Below are 25,196 nucleotides of genomic sequence, written 5' to 3'. Positions count from 1 at the left end.
GTGGGAAGCCCAGCCCAGGGAGACGAGGTGGCCTCGGGGCCCCTCCTGGCTCAGGCCGGGATGCTGGCATGTGGTGGGAACAGCCTGAAGGCCAGCAAGGGCTCCTGTTGGGGTAGGGGCCAAAATCCCCTGCGGGAGGGGTCCCTGGGCTCCCAAACGAGGCTGGGGCAATCCTGGCGACCGCTCAGACCTCCACCTCCCTCCCACACTGCCAGCCACCGGCACCACCCCGATGTCACCAGACCTTGCCCTGGCTCCTCGGGCGTGGCACGTGCCTCCACAGGTGAGGCCCTCTGGTCATCCCAGTTCCTGCCCCTCTGCCTGAATGGGTCAGGAGCACACCGGCGACCCCACAGCCCTACAGAGATGCCCCAGCAGACAAGCGGCCCCTGAGCTTCTGTGCCCAAGATGGCCCCCGACTGTGCTCGGGGGAGAAAACAGCTGTGGAGGGGTCTTCAGGAGCAAGTCTGGGACCTGGCGGGCTACAGAGACACGGTTAGCTCCTCAGGCCTCCAGGGCAGCCTGTTTGAGCCCCAAGGCTGTTGTCTGTCCCAGACGGCAAATCCCCTGCTCCCCAATGCCCCCTGGCAGGGTCCACCCAGTCCTCAACACCCCCTGGCATGGTCCCTCCTGCTGGGTGATCTTTCCTGCTAGGCAGGGAACTCAGGGTGAGGGGTGGGCCCAGCGCCTTTCGGGGGCCCTGGGATTCAGGTGTAGCAGGGCTCCCCCCAGCTGGGTCAGCACTGGTCCCCCTGGAAGGGGCAGAGCAGGTGCCCCAGGGCCCCTACCTCCCCCAGCAGGCCCGTCCCGGCCACCAGGCGTGTGGCTGACAGGGCCCACGTTGACCCAGCAGCGGGGAGGGCCTGGGCCGGGATGGCCCCGATGTGGGGGGTGTTTGCAGGACCTCTGGGGGTGTGCGTGCGTCAGGCCCCGCTGGGAGTGGGTGATAATGGGACCGCTGCCTGCAGGATTTTCCAAAGAAAGCCAAGTTCTGATAAAGCAGGCCCAGATCCTGTTTGGCCACCACTGCGCCCGCCAGCAGTGGTGATTAAGGGGCTGGACCGTGGGGCGCAGGCGGGTGCGGCGGGGGAGGGCCCGCCACCCTATATAAGGCTCCCTGGACTGGCCGTTGGAGCCGCACGGGTAGCAGCAGCAGGCCTGCCGGGCCCAGCGCTAGCTACTCTCCACTGTGCACCATGCTCCGGCCGTGGCTGCTGCTGTCCTGCTGCGGAACCCTGCTCAGCACTGGTGAGTGAGGCCAAGGGGTGCCGGACCCTGCGGTGCCCTCACAGGGGCCCTGGGTGCGGGGGTCTCTGGGCCTTCTCGCCTTGCCAACTTGGCTGGCCCACATGGACACTGATGGACGGAAGGCCCCACCTCGGCTCCGTGACCAGCCCCTACTGCCGGGCCCGGGTCCCCCTCGCAGCCTCGGCGCTGGGCTCTGCCAGTTGGGGTCAGGGACTCCCATGGGGCCTTGGCAGGGACACCTTCCTGTGAGCTGACACAGCGGCCAGCAGGGGAGGACGCTCGGCTGGAGTAGGGTCCGGAGGTCCTGCAGGAACAGTGGGCAGGTGTGCTGGTGCCCAGGCCTGGCGCTCTCCCTCCCCTGGTGGGGTCCTGAGTCCCGAGAGGTCTCTGGAGTGTGAGGGACAGAGGCCCAGTCCCTGCTGCCGTGGGCCTCAGTTTCTTAGACTACAGTAGTGGGGGATGTTGCCTCCCCTGGTGTGGCCGCCGTGGGGGGAAGGGAGGGGAAGGTGAGCAGCCATTCTGGGCTCAGAACCGCCGCAGGCAGCCTGCCCTCTCCCCCGCGCTCCCCTACCCAGCTCAGGCAAGATCCAGGAGGGACTGACATCCTGGATCCTCTGCCAACCACCTGCCCTGAGGCTGCTGCAGGTGGCCACCAGTCCTGCCCCAGGCCCCCAGAAGCAGCCAGCCCCAAGAGGTTTCTCTGTGGCCACAGCCTGAGGCCTGGGGAGACCCCTCTTGCCGACCAAGGCACCAGCCCAAAGGCCTCTGTGTTCCGTGCTCCTCCTTCCTCTCCAAGCTGGCCCCTGACCCTCCTCCACAGCCAGGAGCCCACTGGGGTGGACGCTGGCAGGACAGAGCTTGCCCTCAGAGCTGCTGCCAACCTGGGGCCTCGGGCTCAGAGCACAGTGGGAACCCCCCAGGGGTGCCCCAAACCCGCCCCGCCCCTTCTTTCCCTTGAAGCCCCTTCCCCACCATGCCGGGCACCACCCTTCAACGGTGGGAGATGTGGGGGTCTCTGAGCCCTCCCAGTAGTACCCTCTGCTTGGGACCCCAGCCCCCACCTGCACACCTGGCACAGCTTGGGGACAAGTGCCAGAAAGTGGGGCTGAACTTGCAGCAGAGCGTGACCCCTAGTTCCTCAGGCCACCACCCTGGAGCCAGGGAGGGAGGTGTGATGAGGCCCAGGGCCTGGAAGTCTGGGCTGTGGGCAGTGCAGAGGGTGGAGGGCCAAGTGGGGGTGTCCGCCTGTTACCCCAGCAAATGCTCTCTGAGCGCCGCCTCTGCCAGCACGGGAGGGGCCTCAGCCGGCAGAGTGTGGGGTCGGGCAGCTGTGCTGCAGGCCTGGGCCACGGTGGGCCGGGAGGCAGGGGTGGGTGGCCGCCAAGCGTGCAGAAGGAACAGCACGCACCTGCCGCCTCGTGCTCGTCCAGGGGCTAAGAGGCCGGGGGTGGCAGACCAACCCGCCCAGAGGCCCATGGGCCTGGCCGAGGGATGAGCCAAGGGGAAGCACAGCCAGTCTGGGCAGGGACGCAGGAGCCTCCCGCTGGGCTTCAGACAGAGCTGGAGGCAGCCGACTTGGAGCCAGTGGACCCGGGGAACCTCCTGCGGGTGGGGCAGGGCGAGGGCGGTGGGGGGCACAGGAGACGCAGCAATGAAGCACCCACCCGGGGCAGTGGAGCCAGCCTGGCAGGGCCGAGGGCACCGAAACACGGGCCTGAGGTGTCTGTGCTGCAGCGGGGACGGCCACCAAGTGCCATCCCCCATCTGAAAGGTGGAGAAACTGAGTTGCAGGGGGCATTGCCCAGGGGAGACCTGTCACAGCTCTGCAACCTCCAGAGGTGCTGGCCTAGGGGCGGGCAGCCGACTCCTCCTCCCGCTCAGAGCTCTCCCACCCCTCCCCACCAGAGGCCAGTGAGGGCCCCGTCCCAGGAACCACTGAGTTCAGTGGCTGAGGGTTCTGTGTGTTGCACACTCCTACAGCAGGTGCTTCTGAGCCCCACGGATCATCCCTGGAAGGAATGGCAGGGGGCTGAGGACCACGACACCTGCTGGGACCCCCAGGAGGGGGATGGGTGAGGGGTGGGTGCTCGCCAGCCTCAGGGCCCAGCATGAGCCACCCCCACCCAAGTCTGGAGTAAACTCAGCTTACACTGGGGATAAGCCAGGTGCAGCCCATCAGAAAACGATCTCAAGGCCAAAGGGGACCACAGCCAAATGTGTGTCCCCCACAGCCAAGACTAGCATTCTCCTTAAATCCAGTTACTCAGATACCCAACACCTCCTGCCTGTGCCAGAGAGGACTCACCCAGGCGGCCAAGGGGCAGGCAGCCTGGCTCCTCCCTGGACCGTGGGTAACACCATGCCCCAGCTGACAGGCCCCTGCCCCTGCGTCACCGGAGACACAGGTGTGCAGCGGTAACGGGGGCAGCACCAAGTCAGTCCCAGAAAGTGGGCAGAGCCGGGGGTGGGAGCGCAGGTGGGGAGTGGCAGGAACGGGATCTCAGAGCTACGTCTGGAGGGAGGTGCCGTGAGTGCCCTGCTAACCAATGGGCAGAGACAAGGAGGGTCCCGGCCCCGACAAGGGTCTGGAGAGGTCACGGGTCCTGCTCAGGTGCCCCACCAGTACTCAGACATCGGGGGCCCATGGGAGCCACAAGAAGGGCTACAGTCCTGGAGGCAGGGTCCGGGGAGTTACCCAGAGGTGGCAGAAGTCTCCCTCTGGGTAAAGGGGATGGGACCTGGGGGTGTCGGCCCCACCCCAGCCTCCGCGAGTCAGGGTGGGGCATCCCCTGCTGCCCTGCCCTCGAGTCACCATGACTGGGCTATCTGGACATTTCTCTGACAACAGTGGCCTCAGTGCCAGGCCCGACATCAAGGCTGTCTCAAGGCTGACGTGCAGGGAAGTGGCCATGTTTAGAGCCCCTGAGGGCAGAAAGAACCGGCTGCGGGGCCTTGGCACAGACCCCTCAGGGAAACCAGGCGGCCAAGCTGGGGAGGTGGGCACAGCCCGTTCTGTCGGCTCCACTCTCAAGCCCCTGCCACCCACACCAGCCCCTCCTCGCCCTGCCCAGGAGCCCCAGGGACGAGTACCCTGCACACAGGGTGCCCGTCATCTGCCGAACCCCAAGGGGCTGACGGCTGAACTGGGACTGAGTGGACGAACGAGGAAGTGAGCGAGAGCAGGGAAGGAAGCCGGGGCTCATGAAGGATAACACGAGAGGCTGAGCGCTTGGCCTGCGGTTGAGGCCTCGAGCCCCACAAGCCATGGAGGCTTCTCGCACTCCGAGTGTGTGCAGGGCACAGGCAGAGCAGCCCTCAGCACAGGTGAGCGGCGCCCTCAGGGACGACAGGGCAGCCCCACACCGACCGCACGCGCGCGGGTCCCGTCCACACAGGTCTGGCCGCCACTTCCTACACCAGCCCAGGCCTCTGGAGGCTGAAGGACTCTCCACAGACAGGTAAGAGCGCAGCGGCCACTGATCCTGCCACCCAGACCACCCAGGTCCGGTGCGCAGGAGAGAGGGCCCCCCAAGACACACACATCCAACACACATACACACACATACACACACATACATGCACCAACAAACATGAACACACATGCACATGCCAACATACGCACACATACCAATATACACATGCACACACCTGACACATACACATACATGACACAGATGCATGAGCACACGTCACATACCCAACACACAACCAACACACTCTACACACACAACCCAACACACATGCACACACACCCAACACATTACAGACACAACCGAACACACATGCACACACACCCAACACGACCTACACACACACCCAACACACACTCCACACACAAACCCAACACACATGCACACACACCCAACACACTCTACACACACACAACCCAACACACACGACCTACACACACACCCGACATACACACACACACCCACTACACACACAACCCAACACGCACTACACAAACACACATGCACACACCTGACATACACATGTACATGACATGCATGAGCACACATCACACACACCCAACACACAACCAACACACATGCACACACACCCAACACACACGACCTACACACACTCCTGACATACACATGCACACACCCAACACAGCCCAACACACATACACACCCAACACCCACATCCCAGACATGCAAACGTCACACACACAACATGCATGACTTATACATGTGCACACACCCAACACACAACCCTACACACACATACACATGCACCTTTGTACACACCCTACACACACCTGAGACACGTGCCCAACACACATGCACACCAACACACATGCACACACCCAGCATGCACACGCATGCACTCAACACACATGCCCAGCTCACACAAACATGCACACAACACACCCAATCACACACGCACACACCCAGCGTGCACATGCATGCACTCAACACACATGCCCAGCTCACACAAACAACACACACATGCACACAACACACCCAATCACACACACCCAAAACACATGCAGGTATATATTGTACACGCCTACATAGCTCTCCAACACCCCCCCCAATGCACGCATGGACACACCTGACACACATATGCACACATCCCCAACACACACATACGTGTACACACACACACGTGTACATATGCCCACAGCAGTGCTGACTCCTGGCCAGGCATATACCACAGCACTCAGGTTCACTCAGATGCCCATGTCTGGGGTTTCCACAGCCTGGCCCAACTCTAAAATCCTGGCCCAGGGAGATGAGTGACCTCTCTGCCTGCCCTAGCCCTGCCCAGCCAGGATGGTGGGGACACAGGGCTTTGTGTCAGCACTGCTGTCTCTGTAGCCCCAGACAAAGGCCAGTGCTCCACATGGGGGGCTGGTCACTTCTCCACCTTCGACCACCATGTGTATGACTTCTCGGGGACGTGCAACTACATCTTCGCGGCCACGTGCAAGGACGCCTTCCCCACCTTCAGTGTCCAGCTGCGGCGAGGTCCAGACGGGAGCATCTCGCGGATCATCGTGGAGCTGGGGGCCTCCGTCGTCACCGTGAGCGAAGCTACCATCTCAGTCAAGGACATCGGGTAGGCCAGGTGGGCTGGGGCCCGGGGGCCCGGGGGCCGGAGGACTGAGGGCCACCACCGACTGCCCTCGCCCCACAGGGTCATCGGCCTGCCCTACACCAGCAATGGGCTCCAGATCACACCCTTTGGCCAGAGTGTGCGGCTGGTGGCCAAGCAGCTGGAGCTAGAGCTAGAGGTCATGTGGGGCCCCGACAGCCACCTCATGGTGAGGAGAGAGGGCCAGGGTGGGCCTGGAGACCCCCAGCACCGGGGGGGCAGGTGGGACTCTGGAGGGGCTGCCCTCCTTGGGGGTCCCAGCCATGCAGCTGCCATGCAGCCAGGCCCTTCGTGCCAAGCAGTGCTGACCCCTGGCCAGGAACATGAGCTAGGACTGGGTTTTGTGGGTGACTCGGCTTCTCCACTGGAAAATTCGGCTCCCACGAGAAGAGGCAGACGAGCAGGGTGGGGGGATGGTGGGGGCTCTGGGTCCAGGAGCAGGAACTGAGAGCCCTCCACAGCGGATGAGGGGCACCCCGGTTCCCTAGCTCCCTGGCCCCCAGCAGAGCTGTCTCCCGCAGGTTCTGGTGGAGCGGAAGTACATGGGCCAGATGTGTGGGCTCTGCGGGACCTTTGACGGGAATGTGACCAATGAGTTTGTCAGTGAGGAGGGTAGGTGGAGGCAGGGCTGGGGGGCCTCTGGTGGGGGGCCTTTAGGTGGGGGCCAGGGCTGGGGGGACCTCTGTTCTGAGCAACAAGGGTAGGTAGGGGTAGGGCTGAGGGTCTCAAGGTGGGGGGCAGAGCTGGGGGGGCCTCTGTTCTGAGCAAGGAGGGTAGGTGGGGGGCGGGGCTGGGGGGGCTCTAGGTCGGGGGCAGGGCAGGGGTGCCTCTGAGGCCCAGCCCCCACAGTACTGACCCCTGTCCTGCACCCCCAGGCAAGTTCCTGGAACCCCACAAGTTCGCTGCCCTCCAGAAGCTGGACGACCCCGGTGAGATCTGCACCTCCGAGGACATCCCTAACGCCCACGTCCGGCAGGCCCAGCATGTAAGCAAGGGGGCTCCAGGTGGGGCTGACCCCAGGTCTCACAGGGTCGGCGAGACCACCAGGGTCCCCCACAAGCAGCCCCAGCACAGACGCCCTGCCCTGACCTCCCCAGTCATGGTGGCACGGGGTGTGGCCTTTGCCCCCATGACCCTGAGTGGCCCCCCCAGGCCCAGATCTGCACCCAGCTGCTGACCCTGGTGGCCCCCGAGTGCAACGTGTCCAAGGAGCCCTTCATGCTAAGCTGCCAGGCAGACGTGGCCACAGCCACCCAGCCGGGCCCACAGAACAGCAGCTGTGCCACCCTCTCCGAGTACTCCCGCCAGTGCAGCATGGTGGGCCAGCCCGTCCGCCGCTGGCGGGGCCCCGGCCTGTGCTGTGAGTCCAGGGAAGGGTAGGGGAGGGGCAGGGAGGCCGAGGGCTCCAGACCCAGCTCTCCCAGCCCCTGGACTGCCTGATGTGATGGCTGCATCCCTCCTCGTCTGAGAGACAGGAGATCCTGGCTGCTGCTTCTAGATGGAGGAGGGGCTGGGCTAAGTCCTCCACCAAGCTGGGGTGGGACAGGTAGGGGTCGGGGGGGACCCTCTCACCAGAGTTGTGTGTGCCCACAGCTGTGGGTCAGTGCCCAGCCAACCAGGTGTACCAGGAGTGCGGCTCGGCCTGCGTGAAGACCTGCTCCAACCCACAGCACAGCTGCTCCAGCTCCTGCACCTTCGGGTGCTTCTGCCCGGAAGGTGAGGGCAATGGCAGGCACTCAACTCTCCCAGGGACCCCTGGAGAGAGCCCAGGGACAAGGGGACATCAGACTCCACCCACCCCGACCCGGCTCACCCCAACATTCTGCCATCTGAGCCCCAGCTCTGGCACCTCTTGCCTGGGACAGGCTTTTCCCGCCCGGACGCTTGCAGCCTGCAGGTCTCCCAGCCATGGCCACCCCTGCAAACCCACAGGCAGTGAGGGCTGCTCACTAGAGTCGGGGAGCTGCCAAGAGAAGGCAGGGTTTGAGCTGGGCCCATGGGACAGTTACACGTCCCTGTCTGCTGGAGGCCGCCACTCACCAGGAGCCTGGGCCGGACACACTGGCAGGAAGGGCTGTGGACACACAGGGCCTGACATAGACTTGCAAATGCAAGTGCAGCTGGAGTGAGACGTCGCGGCCCAGGCTGGAGGGGGCGTCTTCCTGGAGCCAGGTTGTGGGGGCGGGGGGAGGGGGGCGTCTCCCTGGAGCCAGGGAGGGGCCGCCCAACAGGAGAGTGGGAGGCAGTCAGTCCCACCCAAGCCCCAAGAAGCCCCTCTATTGCAGGTACGGTCCTGGATGACCTCTCCAGGAACCACACCTGCGTGCCCGTCACCCAGTGCCCCTGTCTGCTCAACGGTGCCATGTATGCCCCCGGGGAGGTCACAATAGCCGCCTGCCAAACTTGGTGAGTGAGGCGCTGGAGGGGGCTCTGGCTGGCCCGCAGGAGTTCCGCTGGCCTAGGGCGGGTAGGGGTGTGCTGTCCAGCTCCAGCGGCCCTGCCCACCATGCGGTTACCCCCATGCCCACCCACAGCCAGTGCACCCAGGGCCGCTGGGCGTGCAGGGAGCGGCCATGCCCCGGCCACTGCTCGCTGGAAGGTGGCTCCTTCGTCACCACGTTCGACGCCAGGCCCTACCGCTTCCACGGCACCTGCACCTACATCCTCCTCCAGGTAGGACGAGCCCCGTGGCCCGTGGGGAGGGGCACTCCCGGTGACCCCACCCATGCCTGAGCGCCACCCCCTCGCAGAGCCCCCAGCTTCCTGAGGACGGTGCCCTCATGGCTGTGTATGACAAGTCCGGCTTCTCACACTCCGAGACCTCCCTGGTGGCCGTGGTCTATCTCTCCAGGCAGGTAAGGCCTTTCCTGCACCCATCCCTGCCAGCAAGGCTCCGCTCCCTGGTGCCTGCGCCCTGACTCAGGTCACCCTCTCTCCAGGACAAAATTGTGATCTCTCAGGACGAGGTGGTCACCAACAATGGAGAAGCCAAGTGGCTGCCATACAAGACTCGTACGTCCTGGCCCAGTTCCTGGCCCCCCAGAACTGTGTCTTCGGGGTGGGCTGCAGTGGGCAGGGAGGGGGCTGAGACGGTCCATTGAGCACTGTGTCCTGCAGGCAACATCACGGTCTTCAGGCAGACATCCACCCACCTCCAGATGGCCACCAGCTTCGGGTTGGAACTCGTGGTCCAGCTGCGCCCCGTCTTCCAGGCCTACATCACTGTTGGGCCCCAGTTCAGAGGTCAGACCAGAGGTGAGTCCCTGCCCCTCCGGGTGGCCCCTGTTGCCTCATCCCTACGGGGCCTGGCCATGACCAGGGGAGGAGAAAGGTCCAAGAGAGGTTCACACAACCCTCTGTGTCCAGGGAGTCCTCGGGGGTAACAGGCACGTGTGGTCCACGTGGCCTCTCACCCAGGGTGCTATTAGAGGAAGGACGGGAGCTCCAGGGCAGGAATGGGTGCAGGAGGGATGGGCTCAAGCTGAACTCAGGCCCGCCGGCTCAGGGCTCTGCGGCACCTTCAACGGGGACACTACGGACGACTTCACCACCAGCGTGGGTATCGCCGAGGGCACCGCCTCGCTGTTTGTGGACTCCTGGCGGGCGGGGAACTGTCCAGCCGCTCTGGAGCGTGAGACTGACCCCTGCTCCATGAGCCAGCTCAACAGTGAGTGTCCGGCCCCCAACTCCCCCTGGCTGCCCCCCAGCACCCACAGTTCTGACAGACCCCTGGACTCGACCACAGGCCCAGCTGCCAGGGTGGGGGGTCCCTGGGAAGAGCCGTGGCTGGAATGAGGAGGGGCCGGGACTCACACCTGGGCCTGTCGTCCCCAGAGGTGTGTGCGGAGACCCACTGTTCCGTGCTGCTGAGGACCGGCACGGTGTTCGAGAGGTGCCATGCCACAGTGAACCCCGCGCCCTTCTACAAGGTGAGGGCCCGAGGGCGCCTTGGGAGGGCTGCAGGGGAGGCCGTGGTGGCTGACATGGTCTCACGCACCCAAGGGTATAGGTTTGGGGCCCCCACATCCCCAGGGCAGGGTGCCTGCCACCAGCCCATGCTGGCTCTCTGCCCGCAGAGGTGCGTATACCAGGCCTGCAACTACGAGGAGACCTTCCCCCACATCTGTGCCGCCCTGGGCGACTACGTACACGCCTGCTCCTCACGGGGCGTCCTGCTCTGGGGCTGGAGAAGCAGCGTGGACAACTGCAGTGAGTGCCCGGCGGGGCTTGAGCGGGATCACAGCAGGCTGGGCTCATGAGGGGGTGTCCTGGGGCCTCAAGCTTTGAGGCTCTGCAGTGCCCGGCAGGCAGTGGAACCCAAGCTCGTCCTCCCCGGCCGGCCCCTCCCGGAGGGTCTGATGCCCGGGTCCCCCACAGCCGTCCCCTGCACGGGCAACACCACCTTCAGCTACAACAGCCAAGCCTGTGAGCGCACTTGCCTGTCGCTGTCGGACCGTGCCGCCGAGTGCCATGCCAGCGCGGTGCCCGTGGACGGTTGCAACTGCCCCAATGGCACCTACCTGAACCACAAGGGCGAGTGTGTGCGCAAGGCCCAGTGCCCATGTACACTGGAGGGTTACAAGTTCATCCTGGCCGATCAGTCCACCATCATCAACGGCGTCACCTGGTGAGGGGCCAGGCAGGGGCCAGGCGGGGGGTCCCTGCCGGGCCCTGGGGACTCACGCAGCCTCTCTCTTGCAGCTACTGCATCAACGGGCGGCTGACTTGTCCGCAGCGGCTACAGATGTTCCTGGGTACGTACAGCAGCACCGGCCACAGGCTGGGACTGTGAGGGGCCCCCGGCTTCCTCTGAGTGTCCTGACTGCCTGCCCCTCTTTCCTGCAGCCTCCTGCCAGGCCCCCAAGACCTTCAAGTCCTGCAACCAGTCCTCGGAGAACAAGTTTGGGGCGGCCTGTGCCCCCACATGCCAGATGCTGGCCACTGGTGTTGCCTGCGTAAGGGGGCACGCAAGGAGCGGGAACGCCCAGGCCCCACCTCGGCCATGAGGGGGTTTCCACAGAACCCCGGGAGACCCGGCTATGTTCTGCCCTGCGGCGGGTGCCTGGGGCTGGCCAGGAGGTGGGAGCGGCCCTGTGGCCGGGCAGCTGGAAGCTCCAGGGGCTCGTCTGCAGGGATCCCTGAAGACAGTGGCCAGCACCAGCTTGGGGAGGGGGGGGTTGTCCACGTAGGGGGTGGGTACAGAGTCCCAGCACCTTCCACAAGGTGGGGGAAGCTTTGCTAAGACAATAAGCCCAGCTGCCCACGACGGCCACAGAGTAGGGCTGTATTCAGGGAGAGGGCCTGGGAGACATGCCAGGTGGTCTCAGAAGGGCCCAGGGCTGGGCAGTAGCTGGCTGAGGCCACCCTTCCAGGGGCCGCTGACCTGCCTCCCTCCAGGTGCCCACCAAGTGTGAGCCTGGCTGTGTCTGCGCCGAGGGCCTCTACGAGAATGCTGACGGGCAGTGTGTGCCCCCTGAGGAGTGTCCGTGTGAGTTCTCGGGGGTCTCCTACCCTGGGGGAGCTGAGCTCCACACCGACTGCAGGACCTGGTGAGACAAAGCCTCGCTCCAGATGCCATGGGCTCCTGGGGCGGTCTGGGGCAGGCAGGGGCTGCCCAGGGTGGGGTTGTCCCGGAGGTGGGGGCATCCAGAGGTGCAGCCTGGCCTCTCCAGGGACCACACCCAGTATGGCAGGAGGGCCATGGGCCTGCCACCCACACCTGCTGTCTCCACAGCACCTGCTCCAGGGGGAGGTGGGACTGCCAGCAGGGCACCCACTGCCCGTCCACCTGCACCCTCTACGGGGAGGGCCACGTCGTCACCTTCGACGGCCAACGCTTCGTATTCGACGGCAACTGCGAGTACATCCTGGCCACGGTAACCACCGGGTGCGGGGCCGTGGGGCCCGGGGACCCAGAGGCACGTCCCTCAGGGCTCCTCCTCAGTGCCCTCTCCCTGCAGGACGGGTGTGGTGCCAACGATTCACAGCCCACCTTCAAGATCCTGACAGAGAACGTCATCTGTGGGAACTCCGGGGTCACGTGTTCACGCGCCATCAAGATCTTCGTGGGGGTGAGCAGCCAGGCAGACTCTGGCAGGGAAGGAGGGGCGGTACGGGGCCCCTGTCACACAGCTGGACCCTGCCCACTGGAGCCTCCAGGTCCTGCCCCGAGGTGCAACTCTCCCCGCCTGCCTCTCCTTGAGGGGCGCCTGCTGCCCCTCCCTGGCCAGACACTCAGGACCAGGGGTGCTTGTCCCCCACAAGGTTTCAGGGGCTGCGCAATGTCTCCCAGGCAGAGGGGAGGGACTCTCCAGGAAGCCCGAGCTTCAGCCCTCAGCCCTGTTCCAGGCATGCCAGGTCCTTCTGCCCCAAGCTGGTTCTCAGCAGACGCTCCTGTGCATGGCCTTAACAGACGTGGCAGCTCTGCCTCTGAGAGCTCAGTCCAGCACGGCTGTGCCAGGGGCCGGGGGAGACAGGCAGTCCCATGCCAACCCTACTCCACAGGGCCTGTCCATGGTGCTGGCAGACAGAAACTACACGGTCACCGGGGAGGAGTCCCACGTGCAGCTCAGTGTGAGGCCGGGCACGCTGAGCCTTGTCGTGGGCATCAGTATCCCCGGAAGGTACAACCTGACACTCATCTGGAACAGGCACATGACCATCCTCATCAGGATCACCCGTGCCTCGCAGGTACCGCACGCCCTCTGCATCCTCCCAGACCCTCCCCGACGCAGGCCCGACACAGTCCCTGGGCCCGGCCTGATGCCGCTGCCTGCAGGATCCCCTCTGTGGCTTGTGTGGCAACTTCAACGGGAATATGAAGGACGACTTTGAGACGCGCAGCAGGTACGTGGCGTCCAGCGAGCTGGAGTTCGTGAACTCGTGGAAGGAGAGCCCGCTGTGCGGGGACGTGAGCTTCGTGGCGGACCCCTGCAGCCTCAATGCCTTCCGGAGCTCCTGGGCTGAGCGCAAGTGCAGCATCATCAACAGCCAGACCTTTGCTGCCTGCCACAGCAAGGTGGGCACTGGGCAGAGGGCTATGCGCCTGCTCCTCCACAAATGTCCCATGGGGGTGGGGGAGGGGATGGGGGCCGGGCCCTGTCTGGCCCAAGGTGGGGAAGCCAGGCACGGTTCTCCCTCCATGGGATCCCAGACCAGCCAGATCAGGGTGTGGAGAGGTTCAGACCCTCTGCCTGAGCGCAGGGCCCTGACGTGGGGCCGACTCATGCACTGTGGCTGTTTAGCAGCCCCCGGCCTCTGGCCACCAGATGCCAATAGCACCACCAGACAGTGCCACGAGTCCCCTGGGGCAGCATGGCCTGGTGGGGCCCCCTGTTCAGGAGCCGGTGGTCAGGGAGACCTCCAGGATGCAGGCATGTGCTTCCCAGCCCAGGGTGTGATCCAGTCATTGGGGTGCAGTAAGAACTGAGAGGATGGGGGCAAGCCATGGTGGAACAGCATGGCACTGGCCCGCTGAACGTGAGCGTGATGTGGGGGGAGCGGAGACCCTGGGCAGGGCTGCAGTGGCCATGGTTAGTGGCAGCGCACCTTGGTCCCGATGGCGGATCTCAAGGCGTGAGCTTGGGTTAGGCCTCCATGGCAGCATCAGCTTTGGGAGGGTGGCTGGCGGTCAGGGCTGAGGTCCATGTGCTGCCGCTCACCCAGTCCCAGCGCCCTTACCGCCACATTCTGGCCTCACCACACTGAGGGCACTGCAGGTGGCAAAGCCTGGTGCCCCACCATCCCCCGACAGCCAGACACTGACTGGCACATGCCCCTGCAGGTATACCACCTGCCCTACTACGAGGCCTGCGTGCGCGACGCATGTGGGTGTGACAGTGGCGGGGACTGTGAGTGTCTGTGCGACGCTGTGGCCGCCTACGCCCAAGCCTGTCTAGACAAGGGTGTGTGTGTGGACTGGAGGACCCCAGCCTTCTGCCGTGAGTGACCACCCCACCCACAGATTGCTCCAGCCCCTGACACCCGGCACCACTAAGGGCCAGCGCAGGGCTGCCCTCGCCCACAGGCCCCTCTCCCTGGACAGGCACCAGGCTGTGCCCTGCAGGGCCACCCTGGTCCTCCCGCAGCCCCCAGCTGCCCAGGGGAGGTTTTGCCAAGAGGGCCCAGGCCTTCCCCGCCCACGCTCAGGCTCCACGCGTGCCCAGGGGAACCACTGGGTCAGGGGCAGGGCCAGGGCCAGGAACCCCGCCAGCTGACATGTCCCTTCCTCCCAGCCATCTACTGCGGCTTCTACAACACGCACACGCAGGACAGCCACGGCGAGTACCAGTACACCCAGGAGGCCAACTGCACATGGCACTACCAGCCCTGCCTCTGCCCCGGCCAACCACAGAGTGTCCCAGGCAGCAACATCGAAGGTGCCAGGTGGCGGGGAGGTGACGCAGATACACAGGGGGACCCATTCACTCATTCATTCACACACATTCACTCATTCACACATTCATTCATGCTCATTAATTCACACACATTCATTAATTCACACACTCATTCATTCACCCACTCACATTCACGTTCTTTCATGCAGATCAATGCACATTCACGCATATTCATTCATTCACACATTTGTTCATCCACGCATTCACGCATTCCTTCATGCACTTTCATTCATGCTCATTCATTCATGCAGTCACACTCACGTAGATTCATGCACATTCATTCACACATATTCATTGATGCACACACATTTGTTCATCCACTCACATTCTCTCATGCACATTCACTCATGCACATTCATTCATGCACATTCATTCACGCACATTCACTCCACATTCATCCATTCACGCTCACGCACACTCATTCAACATATTCATGCTCATTCATTCACGCATTCACTCAACACATTCATTCATGCATTCATTCATGCTCATTCACACATTCACTCATGCACATTCATGCACATTCACGCAGATTCATGCATATTCATTCATGCACATTTGTTCATTCACTCATGCACATTCACGCATTCATTGAACATTCATGCACATTCACTCATTCACACATTCATCCATGCACATTCATTCATTCACACTTGCTTATTCATTCAAGCACATTCACTCATACACATTGATGCAGTCATTCACTTGTGCATTCATTCTTTCACACACACAGTCATTCACTCACTCAGCAGATGCGTCCTGAGCACCTCTGTTCTCCAGGTCAGTTCCAGGTCAGGGGACCTGGCCTTACACAAAACAAACAGTCCTGCACCCTGGAGCTTTGGGAGAAGTGCCTAAGGAGGCAGAACCAGTGTTGGCCAAGGCGCCACCATGGAGGGGAGAAAGGCAGGCCGGGGTGGGAGAACTACCCCGTGGCTTCCGTGCCACAAAGGGTGGTTGGGGTCCTTGGTGGGAGGCAGATGTGAGGGTGAGGATGGGAAAGGTGAGGAGGGGAGCCAGGAAAGTGTCCAGAGGAACAGCCAGGAGCAGCCTTGTGCCCAGAACCCTTGAGAAAGCCAGGGCAGTGGGCAGAGCGAGCAAGTGAGGGGCGCGGGGCTACAGAGGGGTGTGGGGTACACAGAGGTGTGGGATGGGGTGTGGCCAGGATGCAGGGGTCTTTGTGAGGCCTGTGGCTGCCCCAGGGCAGATGTCTGAACGCAGATGGTCCTGGGATTCACAGGTGCTGGCCCGAGCGGTGGAGGAGGGTGATGTCTGGAGCCATCCGGACACGAGGAACAGATGCACTGGGGCTCAGGGCATTGGGGAGCACAGAAGAGGGGCCAGTGTCTGAGGTCCAGGGGGAGGTGAGGACTGGAAGATGGCACTGAAGCCCAGCCTCGGGTGATAAGCAGGGGATGAGAGACCAAGGCCTGAGGAAGGCATGGCGGGAAAGGAGTGGCTTAGAGCAAGGTGCGCAGGTGAAACTGTAATCCCCGCACACTGGGAGGCCGAGGCAGACAAATCACCTGAGGTCAGGAATTCGAGACCAGCCTGGCCAACATGGCGAAGCCCCATCACTACTAAAAATACAAAACTTAGCCGTGCATCATGGCACACGCCTGCCATCGCAGCTACTTGGGAGGCTGAGGTAGGAGAATCACTTGAATCCAGGAGGCAGAAGTTGCAGTGAGCTAAGATCACGCCACTGCACTCCAGCCTAGGCGACAGAGCGAGACTCCGTCTCAAAAAAAAAAAGGCAGAGAGGAAGGAGGCCGCGAGAGAAGGAAACATGCAGGTGGGCCTGGCTGGCCACTGGTCACACAGCCTGGCTGTTCTCCACCCTAGGCTGCTACAACTGCTCCCAGGATGAGTACTTCGACCATGAGGAGGGGGTGTGCGTGCCCTGCAGTAAGTCCAGTCAGTTGCCCTGAGAACCCCTGCCCCTGCCTACATGGAGGCAGAAAGCATGTCTGCATCCCACAAACAAGGGAGAGAGCCCTTGGGAGCTGTGAGCCCTTACCTGTGAGCTCTGGGACTCCACTGTCCGGGACCCTAGCCCCGTGGGTCTCCAGAGACTCAGGCAGCCTCCAGCCCATGGCAGCAGAGAGAAAAACACAGCACTGAACCCCGTTGGGCCCTCCCATCCCTCTTCCACCAGCCCCCAGCTCCCCCTACCCTCACCAGGCCTGCCAGGGTGCCTGGGGTAGAGAGTGGGAATCATCCTGGGAAGGAGAAAGGGAGAGAGGGAAGGGTGGGCTCTCAGCCCCTCCGATCCCCTCCACCTCATCCTTGGTGAGCATCTCTGACTCAGGCCCTTGGAGCTCCCGGAGGCCCTGTGGGGTGGGGAGGCTTTGAGCGCCACAGGGAGCTGACGCCGTCTTCTTGCAGTGCCAGCCACCACACCGCAGCCATCCACCACAGGTGATTGCACGCACACTAGGTGCCAAGGTGACACGGCCCTTTCCTGGGCTCCCCCCGGCTCCCTGGACAAATCTGTTGGGTGGGAAGCAGGGAGGGGGCAGGCAGTACCTGTGCCCTTCCCAGGTCTAACCTGGCAATCAGAGCTGGGGGAGGAGCTCAGCCCACAGCCAGGCAGCAGCCTGGTCCCTGTGGCCCTGGCTGGACCCACGGATGAGCACACAGTGGGGCCTCAACAGGTGACCGCCGCCATGCAGAAGGCCCGGCCAGGAGCCAGGCTGCACTCAGAGAGCCACGGGCCAGCCCTCAACTGCGTGCCCGGCACATCAGCCCCTGCAGGGCTGCCCGGCTTCAGGGCCAAGCAGGCAGCGGGGAGGGTGCTCCCCAAGGATGTGCCAGTGCCCTGCAGCCCTGATGGTATGTCCATCCACCCAGGCTCACGGCCCACACAAGTCTGGCCCACAACGGGAACCTCCACCACCATCGGGCTTCTCAGCTCCACCGGACCCTCATCCAGCTCCAAAAGCACCCCTGCCAGCCCCACCCAGACACCCCTCCTTCCAGCCACGCTCACATCCTCCAAGCCCACGGCCTCCTCGGGAGGTAAGGAGCCTCCAGATGAGCCCATGGAAAGGGCAGCTGCAGGGGGTCCTAGGCACACCTCTGGGCTGGGTTCAGGGATGGCCCCGCGTCCTGGCTCAGATCTGCCACTAAGCAGATTCTCAGCATAGAATCTCCTATGCTTGGGAGCCAAACTGGATTTTTCAGAAAAACTTTTAAAGACAAGCTGGTCACAGCACGGGGCATTCCCTGCTGCTGGCTGCTCTCACTAGAAACCATGTGGGACCTACAGGGCCTCTGCCAGGCAGCCTGCCCCTGCCCTACACCGAGCAGGGCCCCATCTGCTGCCCAGGGACCCTGGAGGGGACAGGACAACAGTCACTCAGCTGAGTAAGGGTGGGTGCAGGAGCAGCTGCAGCCCCATGAGCGTGTGGTCACTGCCCCAGCTCTGGCCGCCACAGCCAGGAGTACGGCGGGAAGACCTAACAAACGCAAGAGGAAGAGCCCCTCCAAGGAGGCTGAGTCCCGGACAGCAGGCCAGGGATCCCAGGAGCAGGGCAGGGGGCTGGGACACAAGCCTTTGAGATGCAGGCCCACAGGAAGGGGATGTTCCGGGCGGCTGTCCTCTGCAGAACCACCTAGACCAACCACGGCCGTCACCCCACAAGTCACATCAGGGCTGCCTCCGACAGCCACACTGAGCTCGACAGCCACAAGACCCACAGTGACCCAGGCCACAACCAGGGCCACGGCATCGACCGCCAGCCCAGCCACAACGTCCACAGCTCAGTCCACCACACGGACCACGGTGACACCACCACCACCAGCCACATCAGGGACAAGCCCCACGCTGCGTAAGTCACGGCGCCATAGGATGCCAACAATCACCAACGCACCCAGTCCCACCTCCAGCTCACATTTGGTGACTCAGCCGCAAAGGAGACCCCGTATTGCCCAGAGGGCAAGCGGGAAGGCAGCCCAACAGTGCACGCTGGAGCTGGATGCGAGGGAGGGCCGCCCTGCACCCACAGAGGCAGGCCTGGGGAGCAGAGGTGCAGGAGGGCAGGGGCCACCACCAGGGCCACAAGGAACCAGAGGGGGATAAAGTAGGGCCTGGGCTCCAGTCACAGAGTGGCAGCTGCGCTGAAGGAGTCAGCACTCAGCTCAGGGCAGGATGCCGAGCAGGTCCAGGTGAGATGGAGACACTGGGGCAGGCTGGAGTGCCCAGCAGGGACCATGTCACAGGACCAGAGACAGGCAAGAAAAAGGTCACATGGACAAAAGGCCAGCAGAGGTCAGGGTAGAGAAACAAAAACAGTAACGATGACAACTTCACCAATTCCCACAGCAAAATCGACGAATCAGGAACTGCCAGGAACAACGGCCACCCAGACAACAGGCCCACGTCCAACCCCAGAGAGCACCACGGGCCCAACCACCCCACAGCCAGGACAACCCACGAGGCCTACAGCCACAGAGACAACTCAAACAGGAATGACTACTGAATACACAACGCCCCAAACCCCACACATCACACACTCCCCACCAGTGGGGAGTCCCATTGCTTCCACAGGTCCTATGACTGCAACATCCTTCCAGACCACCACTGCCAATTCAACCCCATCACACCCTCATACCACACTTCCCACTCACGTGCCGCCTTTCTCCACCTCCTCAGTGACTCCAAATACTCACACAGTCATCCCTACCCACGTACAGATGTCCACTTCTGCCTCCATCCACTCAATGCCAACAGGCACCATTCCTCCACAAACAACAGTCAAGTCCACAAGGTCCACCCACACGGCCCCACCAATGACGGCAACAACTAGTAGGACCAGCCAAGACAACAGCTCATTCAGTACAGCCAAAACCTCTACATCCCTACACTCACACGCTTCCTCCACACACCATCCTGAAGTCACCCCAACTTCTACCACCAACATTACTCCCAAGTCTACCAGTACAGGCACGGGCACCCCTGTGACCCACACCACCTCGGCCACCAGCAGCAGGACACCCACACCGATCACAACACACTCCCCATCTATAGGGAGCACTTCTGTCTCTTCCACAGGTCCTATGACTGCAACATCCTTCCAGACCACCACTACCTATCCAACACCATCACACCCTCAGACCACACTTCCCACTCATTTTCCAGCTTTCTCCACCTCCTTGGTGACTCCAAGTACTCACACAGTCATCACCCCTACCCACGCACAGAGATCCACTTCCTCCTCTATCCACTCAGTGCCAATAGGCACCATTCCTCCACCGACAACGGTCAAGGTCACAGGGTCCACCCACACAGCCCCACCAACAACAGTGACTACCAGCAGGACCAGCCAAGCCCACAGCTCATTCAGCACAGCCACAGCCTCTACATCCCTACACTCACATGCTTCTTCCACACACCATCCTGAAATCACCCTAACTTCTACCACCACCATTACTCCCAACCTCACCAGTACAGGCACGGGCACCCCTGTGGCCCACACCACCTTGGTCATCAGCAGCAGGCCACCACCACCTTTCACCACATACTCCCTACCTACAGGGAGTAGTCCCATCTCTTCCACAGGTCCTATGACTGCCACATCCTTCCAGACCACCACTACCTATCCAACCCCACCACACCCTCAGACCACACTTCCCACTCACGTTCCACCTTTCTCCACCTCCTTGGTGACTCCAACTACTCACACAGTCATCACCCCTACCCACGTACATTTGTCTACTTCTGCCTCCATCCACTCAACGCCAACAGGCACCATTCCTCCACCAACAGCGCTCACGACCACAGGGTCCATGCACACAGCCCCATCGATGACAATGACCACCAGTGGGACCAGCAAAGCCCCGAGCTCATTCAGCACAGCCAAAACCTCCACATCCTTCTACTCACATGCTTCTTCCACACACCATCCTGAAATTACCTCAACTTCAACCACCAACATTACTCCCAAATCCACCAGTGCAGGAACCAGCACCCCTGTGGCCCACACCACCTCGGCCACTATCAGTGAGCCACACACACCCTTCACCACACATTCCCCACATTCAGGGAGTAGTCCTGGCACTACCACAGGTCCTATGACTACAACATCCTTCAAGACCACCACTACCTATCCAACCCCATCACAGCCTCAGACCACACTTCACACTCACGTTCCACGTTTCTCTACCTCCTCAGTGAATCTAAGTACTCATACAGTCATCACCCCCACACACTCACAGACGTCCACTTCCACCTCCATCCACTCAACACCAACAGACATCATTCCTTCATCAACAACAGTCAAGGCCACAGGGTCCACACACACAGCCCCACCAATGACAGGGACCACCAGTGGGACCAGCCAAGTCCACAGCTCATTCAGCACAGTCAAAACCTCTACATCCCTACATTCACATGGTTCCTCCACACATCATGCAGAAATTACCCCAACTTCTACCATCACAATTACTCCCAACCCCACTAGTACAGACACTGGAACCCCTGTGGCCCACACCACCTCGGCCACCAGCAGCAGGCCACCACCACCCTTCACCACACACTCCACACCTACAGGGAGCAGTCCCACCACTTCCAAAGGTCCTACGACTACGACATCTCTCAAAACGACCACTACCTATCCAACCCCATCACAACCTCACACCATACTTCCCACTCACATTCCACCTTTCTCCACCTCCTCGGTGACTCCAAGTACTTACACAGTCATCACCTCTATCCACCCACAGACGTCCACTTCTGCCTCCATCCACTCAACACCAACAGGTACCATTCCTCCACCGACAACGCTCACAACAACAGGGTCCACGCACACAGCCCCACCAATGACAGTGACCACCAGTGGGACCAGCCAAGTCCACAGCTCATTCAGCACAGCCAAAACCTCCACATCCCTCCTCTCACATGCTTCCTCCACACATCATCCAGGATTCACCCCAACTTCTACCACCACCATTGCTCCCAACGCCACTAGCACAGGCACCAGAACCCCTGTGGCCCACACCACCTCAGCCACCAGCAGCAGGCCACCACTACCCTTCACCACACACTCCCCACCTACGGGGAGCACTGCTATCTCTTCCATAGGTCCCATGACGGCAACATCCTTCAAGACCACCACTACCTATCCAACCCCATCACACCCTCAGACCACAATTCCCACTCACATTCCACCTTTCTCCACCTCCTTGGTGAACCCAAGTACTCACCCAGTCATCATCCCTACCCACGCACAGATGTCCACTTTCACCTATATGCACTCAATGCCAACAGGCACCATTCCTCCACAAACAACGGTCAAGGCCACAGGGTCCACCCACATGGCCCCACCAATGACGGCAACAACCAGTAGGACCAGCCAAGCCCAAAGCTCCTTCAGCACAGCCAAAACGTCTACATCCCTACACTCACATGCTTCCTCCACACATCATCCAGAAATCACCCCAACTTCTACCATCACGATTACTCCCAAGTCCACCAGTGCAGCCACCGGCACCCCTGTGACCCACACCACCTCAGCCACCAGCAGCAGGCTGCCACCACCGGTCACAACACACTTCCCACCTATAGGGAGTAGTCCCCTGTTTTCCACAGGTCCTATGACTCCAACATCCTTCAAGACCACCACTACCTATCCAACCCCATCACACCCTCAAACCACACTTCCCACTCATGTTCCACCTTTCTCCACCTCCTTGGTGACTCCAAGCACTCACACAGTCATCACCCCTACCCACGCACAGATGTCCACTTCTGCCTCCATCCACTCAATGTCCACAGGCACCATTGTACCACCGACAACAGTCAGTGCCACAGGGTCCACCCACACAGCCCCACCGATGACGGGGACCACCAGTGGGACCAGCCAAGCCCACAGCTCATTCAGCACAGCCACAACTTCTACATCCCTATACTCACATGCTTCCTCTACACACCATCCAGAAATCACCCCAACTTCCACCACAAATAATCCCAAGTCCACCAGTACAGGCACCGGCACCCCTGTGACCCGCACCAGCTCAGTCACCAGCAGCAGGCTACCCACACCCTTTACCACACAATCCTCACCTACAGGGAGCAGTCCCATCACTTCCACAGGTCCTATGACTACAACATCCTTCCAGACCACCACTACCTATCCAACCCCATCACATCCTCAGACCACACTTCCCACTCATGTTCCACCTTCATCCACCTCGTCAGTGACTCCAAGTACTCACACAGTCATCACTCTTACCCATCCACAGATATCCACTTCTACCTCAATCCACTCAACGCCAACAGGCACCATTCCTCCACTGACAACGCACATGGCCACAGGGTCCACACGCACAGCCCCACCAATGACGGGGACCACCATTCGGACCAGCCAAGCCCACAGCTCATTCAGCACAGCCAAAACCTCTACATCCCTCCACTCACATGCTTCCTCCACACACCATCCTGAAACCACACCAAACTCTACCACCATTATTCCCAAGTCCACTAGTGCGGGAACCAGCATCCCTGTGGCCTACACCACGTTGACCACCATCAGTGAGCCACACACACCCTTCACCACACATTCACCTTCAGGGAGCAGACCCAGCTCTTCCACAGGTCCTATGACTACAATATCCTTCAAGACTACCACTACCTATCCAACCCCATCACAACCTCACACCACACTTCCCACTCACGTTCCACCTTTCTCCACCTCCTCGGTGACTTCAAGTACTCACAAGGTCATCACCTCAACCCATGCACAGATGTCCACTTCCACCTCCATCCACTCAACACCAATAGGCACCATTCCTTCATCAACAACGGTCAAGGCAACAGGGTCCACACACACAGCCCCACCAATGACAGTGACCACCAGTGTGACCAGCCAAGCCTACAGCTCATTTAGCACAACCAAAACCTCTACATCCCTACACTCACACACTTCCTCCACACACCATCCTGAAATTACCCCAACTACTAGCACCACGATTACTCCCAACCCCACCAGTACAGGCACCGGAACCCCTGTGGCCCACACCACTTCAACCACCAGCAACAGGCCACCACCACCCTTCACCACACATTCCCCACCTACAGGGAGCACTCCCATCACTTCCACAGGTCCTATAACTGTAACATCCTTCAAGACCACCACTACCTATCCAACCCCATCACACCCTCAGACCACACTTCCCACTCAAGTTCCACCTTTCTCCACCGCCTCAGTGACTCCAAGTACTCACACAATCATCATCCCTACCCACACAGAGATGTCCACTTCTGCCTATATCCACTCAACGCCAATAGGCACCATTCATCCACAGACAACAGTCAAGGCTACAGGGTCCACCCACACAGCCCCACCAATGACAGCAACAACCAGTAGGACCAGCCAAGCCCACAGTTCATTCAGCACAGCCAAAACCTCTACATCCCTCCACTCACACCCTTCCTCCACACACCATCCAGAAATCACTCCAACTTCTACCACCACAAATAGTCCCAAGTCCACCAGTACAGGCACCAGCACCACTGTGACCCACGCCACCTCGGCCACCAGCAGCAGGACACCCACACCCATCACCACACACTCCCCACCTATAGGGAGCACTCCCATCTCTTCCACAGGTCCTATGACTGCAACATCCTTCCAGACCTCCACTATCTATCCAACCCCATCACACCCTCAGACCACACTTCTCACTCACGTTCCACCTTTCTCCACCTCCTCGGTGACTCCAGGTACTCACACAGTCATCACACCTACCCATACACAGATGTTCACTTCCTCCTCCATCCACTCAACACCAACAGGCACCATTCCTCCACCAACAACGGTCAGTGACACAGGGTCCACGCCCACAACCCCACCAATGACGGGAACCACCATTCAGACGAGCCAAGCCCACAGCTCATTCAGCACAGTCAAAACCTCTACATCCCTTCACTCACATGTTTCCTCCACACACCATTCTGAAATCACCCTAACTTCTACCACCACCATTAATTACAATCCCACCAGTACAGAAACTGGCACCACTGTGGTCCACAGCCCCTTGACCACCAGCAGCGGGCCACCCAAACCCTTCACCACACATTCCCCACCTACGGGGAGCATTCCCATCTCTTCCACAGGTTCTGTGACTACAACATCCTTCAAGACTACCACTACCTATTCAACCACTTCACACCCTCAGACCACACTTCCCACTCACATTCCACCTTCGTCCACCTCATTGGTGAGCCCAAGCACTCACACAGTCATCACCCCTACCCATGCACAGGTGTCCACTTCCACCTTCATCCACCCATCACCAACAGGCACTATTCCTCCAGTAACAACATTCAGGACTACAGGATCCACACACAAAACTCCGCCAAGGACAGTGACCATCAGTATGACCAGCCAAGCCCACAGCTCCTTCAGCACAGCGAAAACCTCTACATCCTTGTACTCACACCCTTCCTCC

General features: G+C 61.1%; 1 protein-coding gene across 1 annotated transcript in view; it reads left to right on the top strand.

The window, feature by feature from the left end:
- Nucleotides 1-1,196: 1,196 nt before the first annotated feature.
- MUC6 (mucin 6, oligomeric mucus/gel-forming) overlaps nucleotides 1,197-25,196 on the top strand; it is a 36,258-nt gene continuing 12,258 nt past the window's right edge. Inside the window, exons 1-31 of the mRNA XM_033205643.1 lie at nucleotides 1,197-1,248; nucleotides 4,644-4,706; nucleotides 6,072-6,312; nucleotides 6,391-6,517; nucleotides 6,870-6,960; nucleotides 7,224-7,333; nucleotides 7,501-7,708; nucleotides 7,942-8,064; nucleotides 8,634-8,754; nucleotides 8,883-9,021; nucleotides 9,099-9,203; nucleotides 9,288-9,360; nucleotides 9,466-9,603; nucleotides 9,854-10,015; nucleotides 10,183-10,277; nucleotides 10,425-10,557; nucleotides 10,726-10,975; nucleotides 11,050-11,102; nucleotides 11,194-11,303; nucleotides 11,746-11,897; nucleotides 12,083-12,224; nucleotides 12,309-12,419; nucleotides 12,853-13,038; nucleotides 13,127-13,366; nucleotides 14,132-14,288; nucleotides 14,583-14,726; nucleotides 16,590-16,652; nucleotides 17,133-17,165; nucleotides 17,307-17,765; nucleotides 18,356-18,577; nucleotides 19,072-19,296. Coding sequence (XP_033061534.1) covers nucleotides 1,197-1,248; nucleotides 4,644-4,706; nucleotides 6,072-6,312; nucleotides 6,391-6,517; nucleotides 6,870-6,960; nucleotides 7,224-7,333; nucleotides 7,501-7,708; nucleotides 7,942-8,064; nucleotides 8,634-8,754; nucleotides 8,883-9,021; nucleotides 9,099-9,203; nucleotides 9,288-9,360; nucleotides 9,466-9,603; nucleotides 9,854-10,015; nucleotides 10,183-10,277; nucleotides 10,425-10,557; nucleotides 10,726-10,975; nucleotides 11,050-11,102; nucleotides 11,194-11,303; nucleotides 11,746-11,897; nucleotides 12,083-12,224; nucleotides 12,309-12,419; nucleotides 12,853-13,038; nucleotides 13,127-13,366; nucleotides 14,132-14,288; nucleotides 14,583-14,726; nucleotides 16,590-16,652; nucleotides 17,133-17,165; nucleotides 17,307-17,765; nucleotides 18,356-18,577; nucleotides 19,072-19,296 — 4,528 coding nt within the window. The remainder of the gene's footprint in view (nucleotides 1,249-4,643; nucleotides 4,707-6,071; nucleotides 6,313-6,390; nucleotides 6,518-6,869; nucleotides 6,961-7,223; nucleotides 7,334-7,500; nucleotides 7,709-7,941; nucleotides 8,065-8,633; nucleotides 8,755-8,882; nucleotides 9,022-9,098; nucleotides 9,204-9,287; nucleotides 9,361-9,465; nucleotides 9,604-9,853; nucleotides 10,016-10,182; nucleotides 10,278-10,424; nucleotides 10,558-10,725; nucleotides 10,976-11,049; nucleotides 11,103-11,193; nucleotides 11,304-11,745; nucleotides 11,898-12,082; nucleotides 12,225-12,308; nucleotides 12,420-12,852; nucleotides 13,039-13,126; nucleotides 13,367-14,131; nucleotides 14,289-14,582; nucleotides 14,727-16,589; nucleotides 16,653-17,132; nucleotides 17,166-17,306; nucleotides 17,766-18,355; nucleotides 18,578-19,071; nucleotides 19,297-25,196) is intronic.

Source organism: Trachypithecus francoisi, unplaced genomic scaffold, assembly GCF_009764315.1.
Source record: "Trachypithecus francoisi isolate TF-2019V2 unplaced genomic scaffold, Tfra_2.0 Lachesis_group8, whole genome shotgun sequence".
In the NCBI taxonomy this organism is placed as follows: domain Eukaryota; kingdom Metazoa; phylum Chordata; class Mammalia; order Primates; family Cercopithecidae; genus Trachypithecus; species Trachypithecus francoisi.
This window is presented reverse-complemented; position numbering and strand designations above follow the sequence as displayed.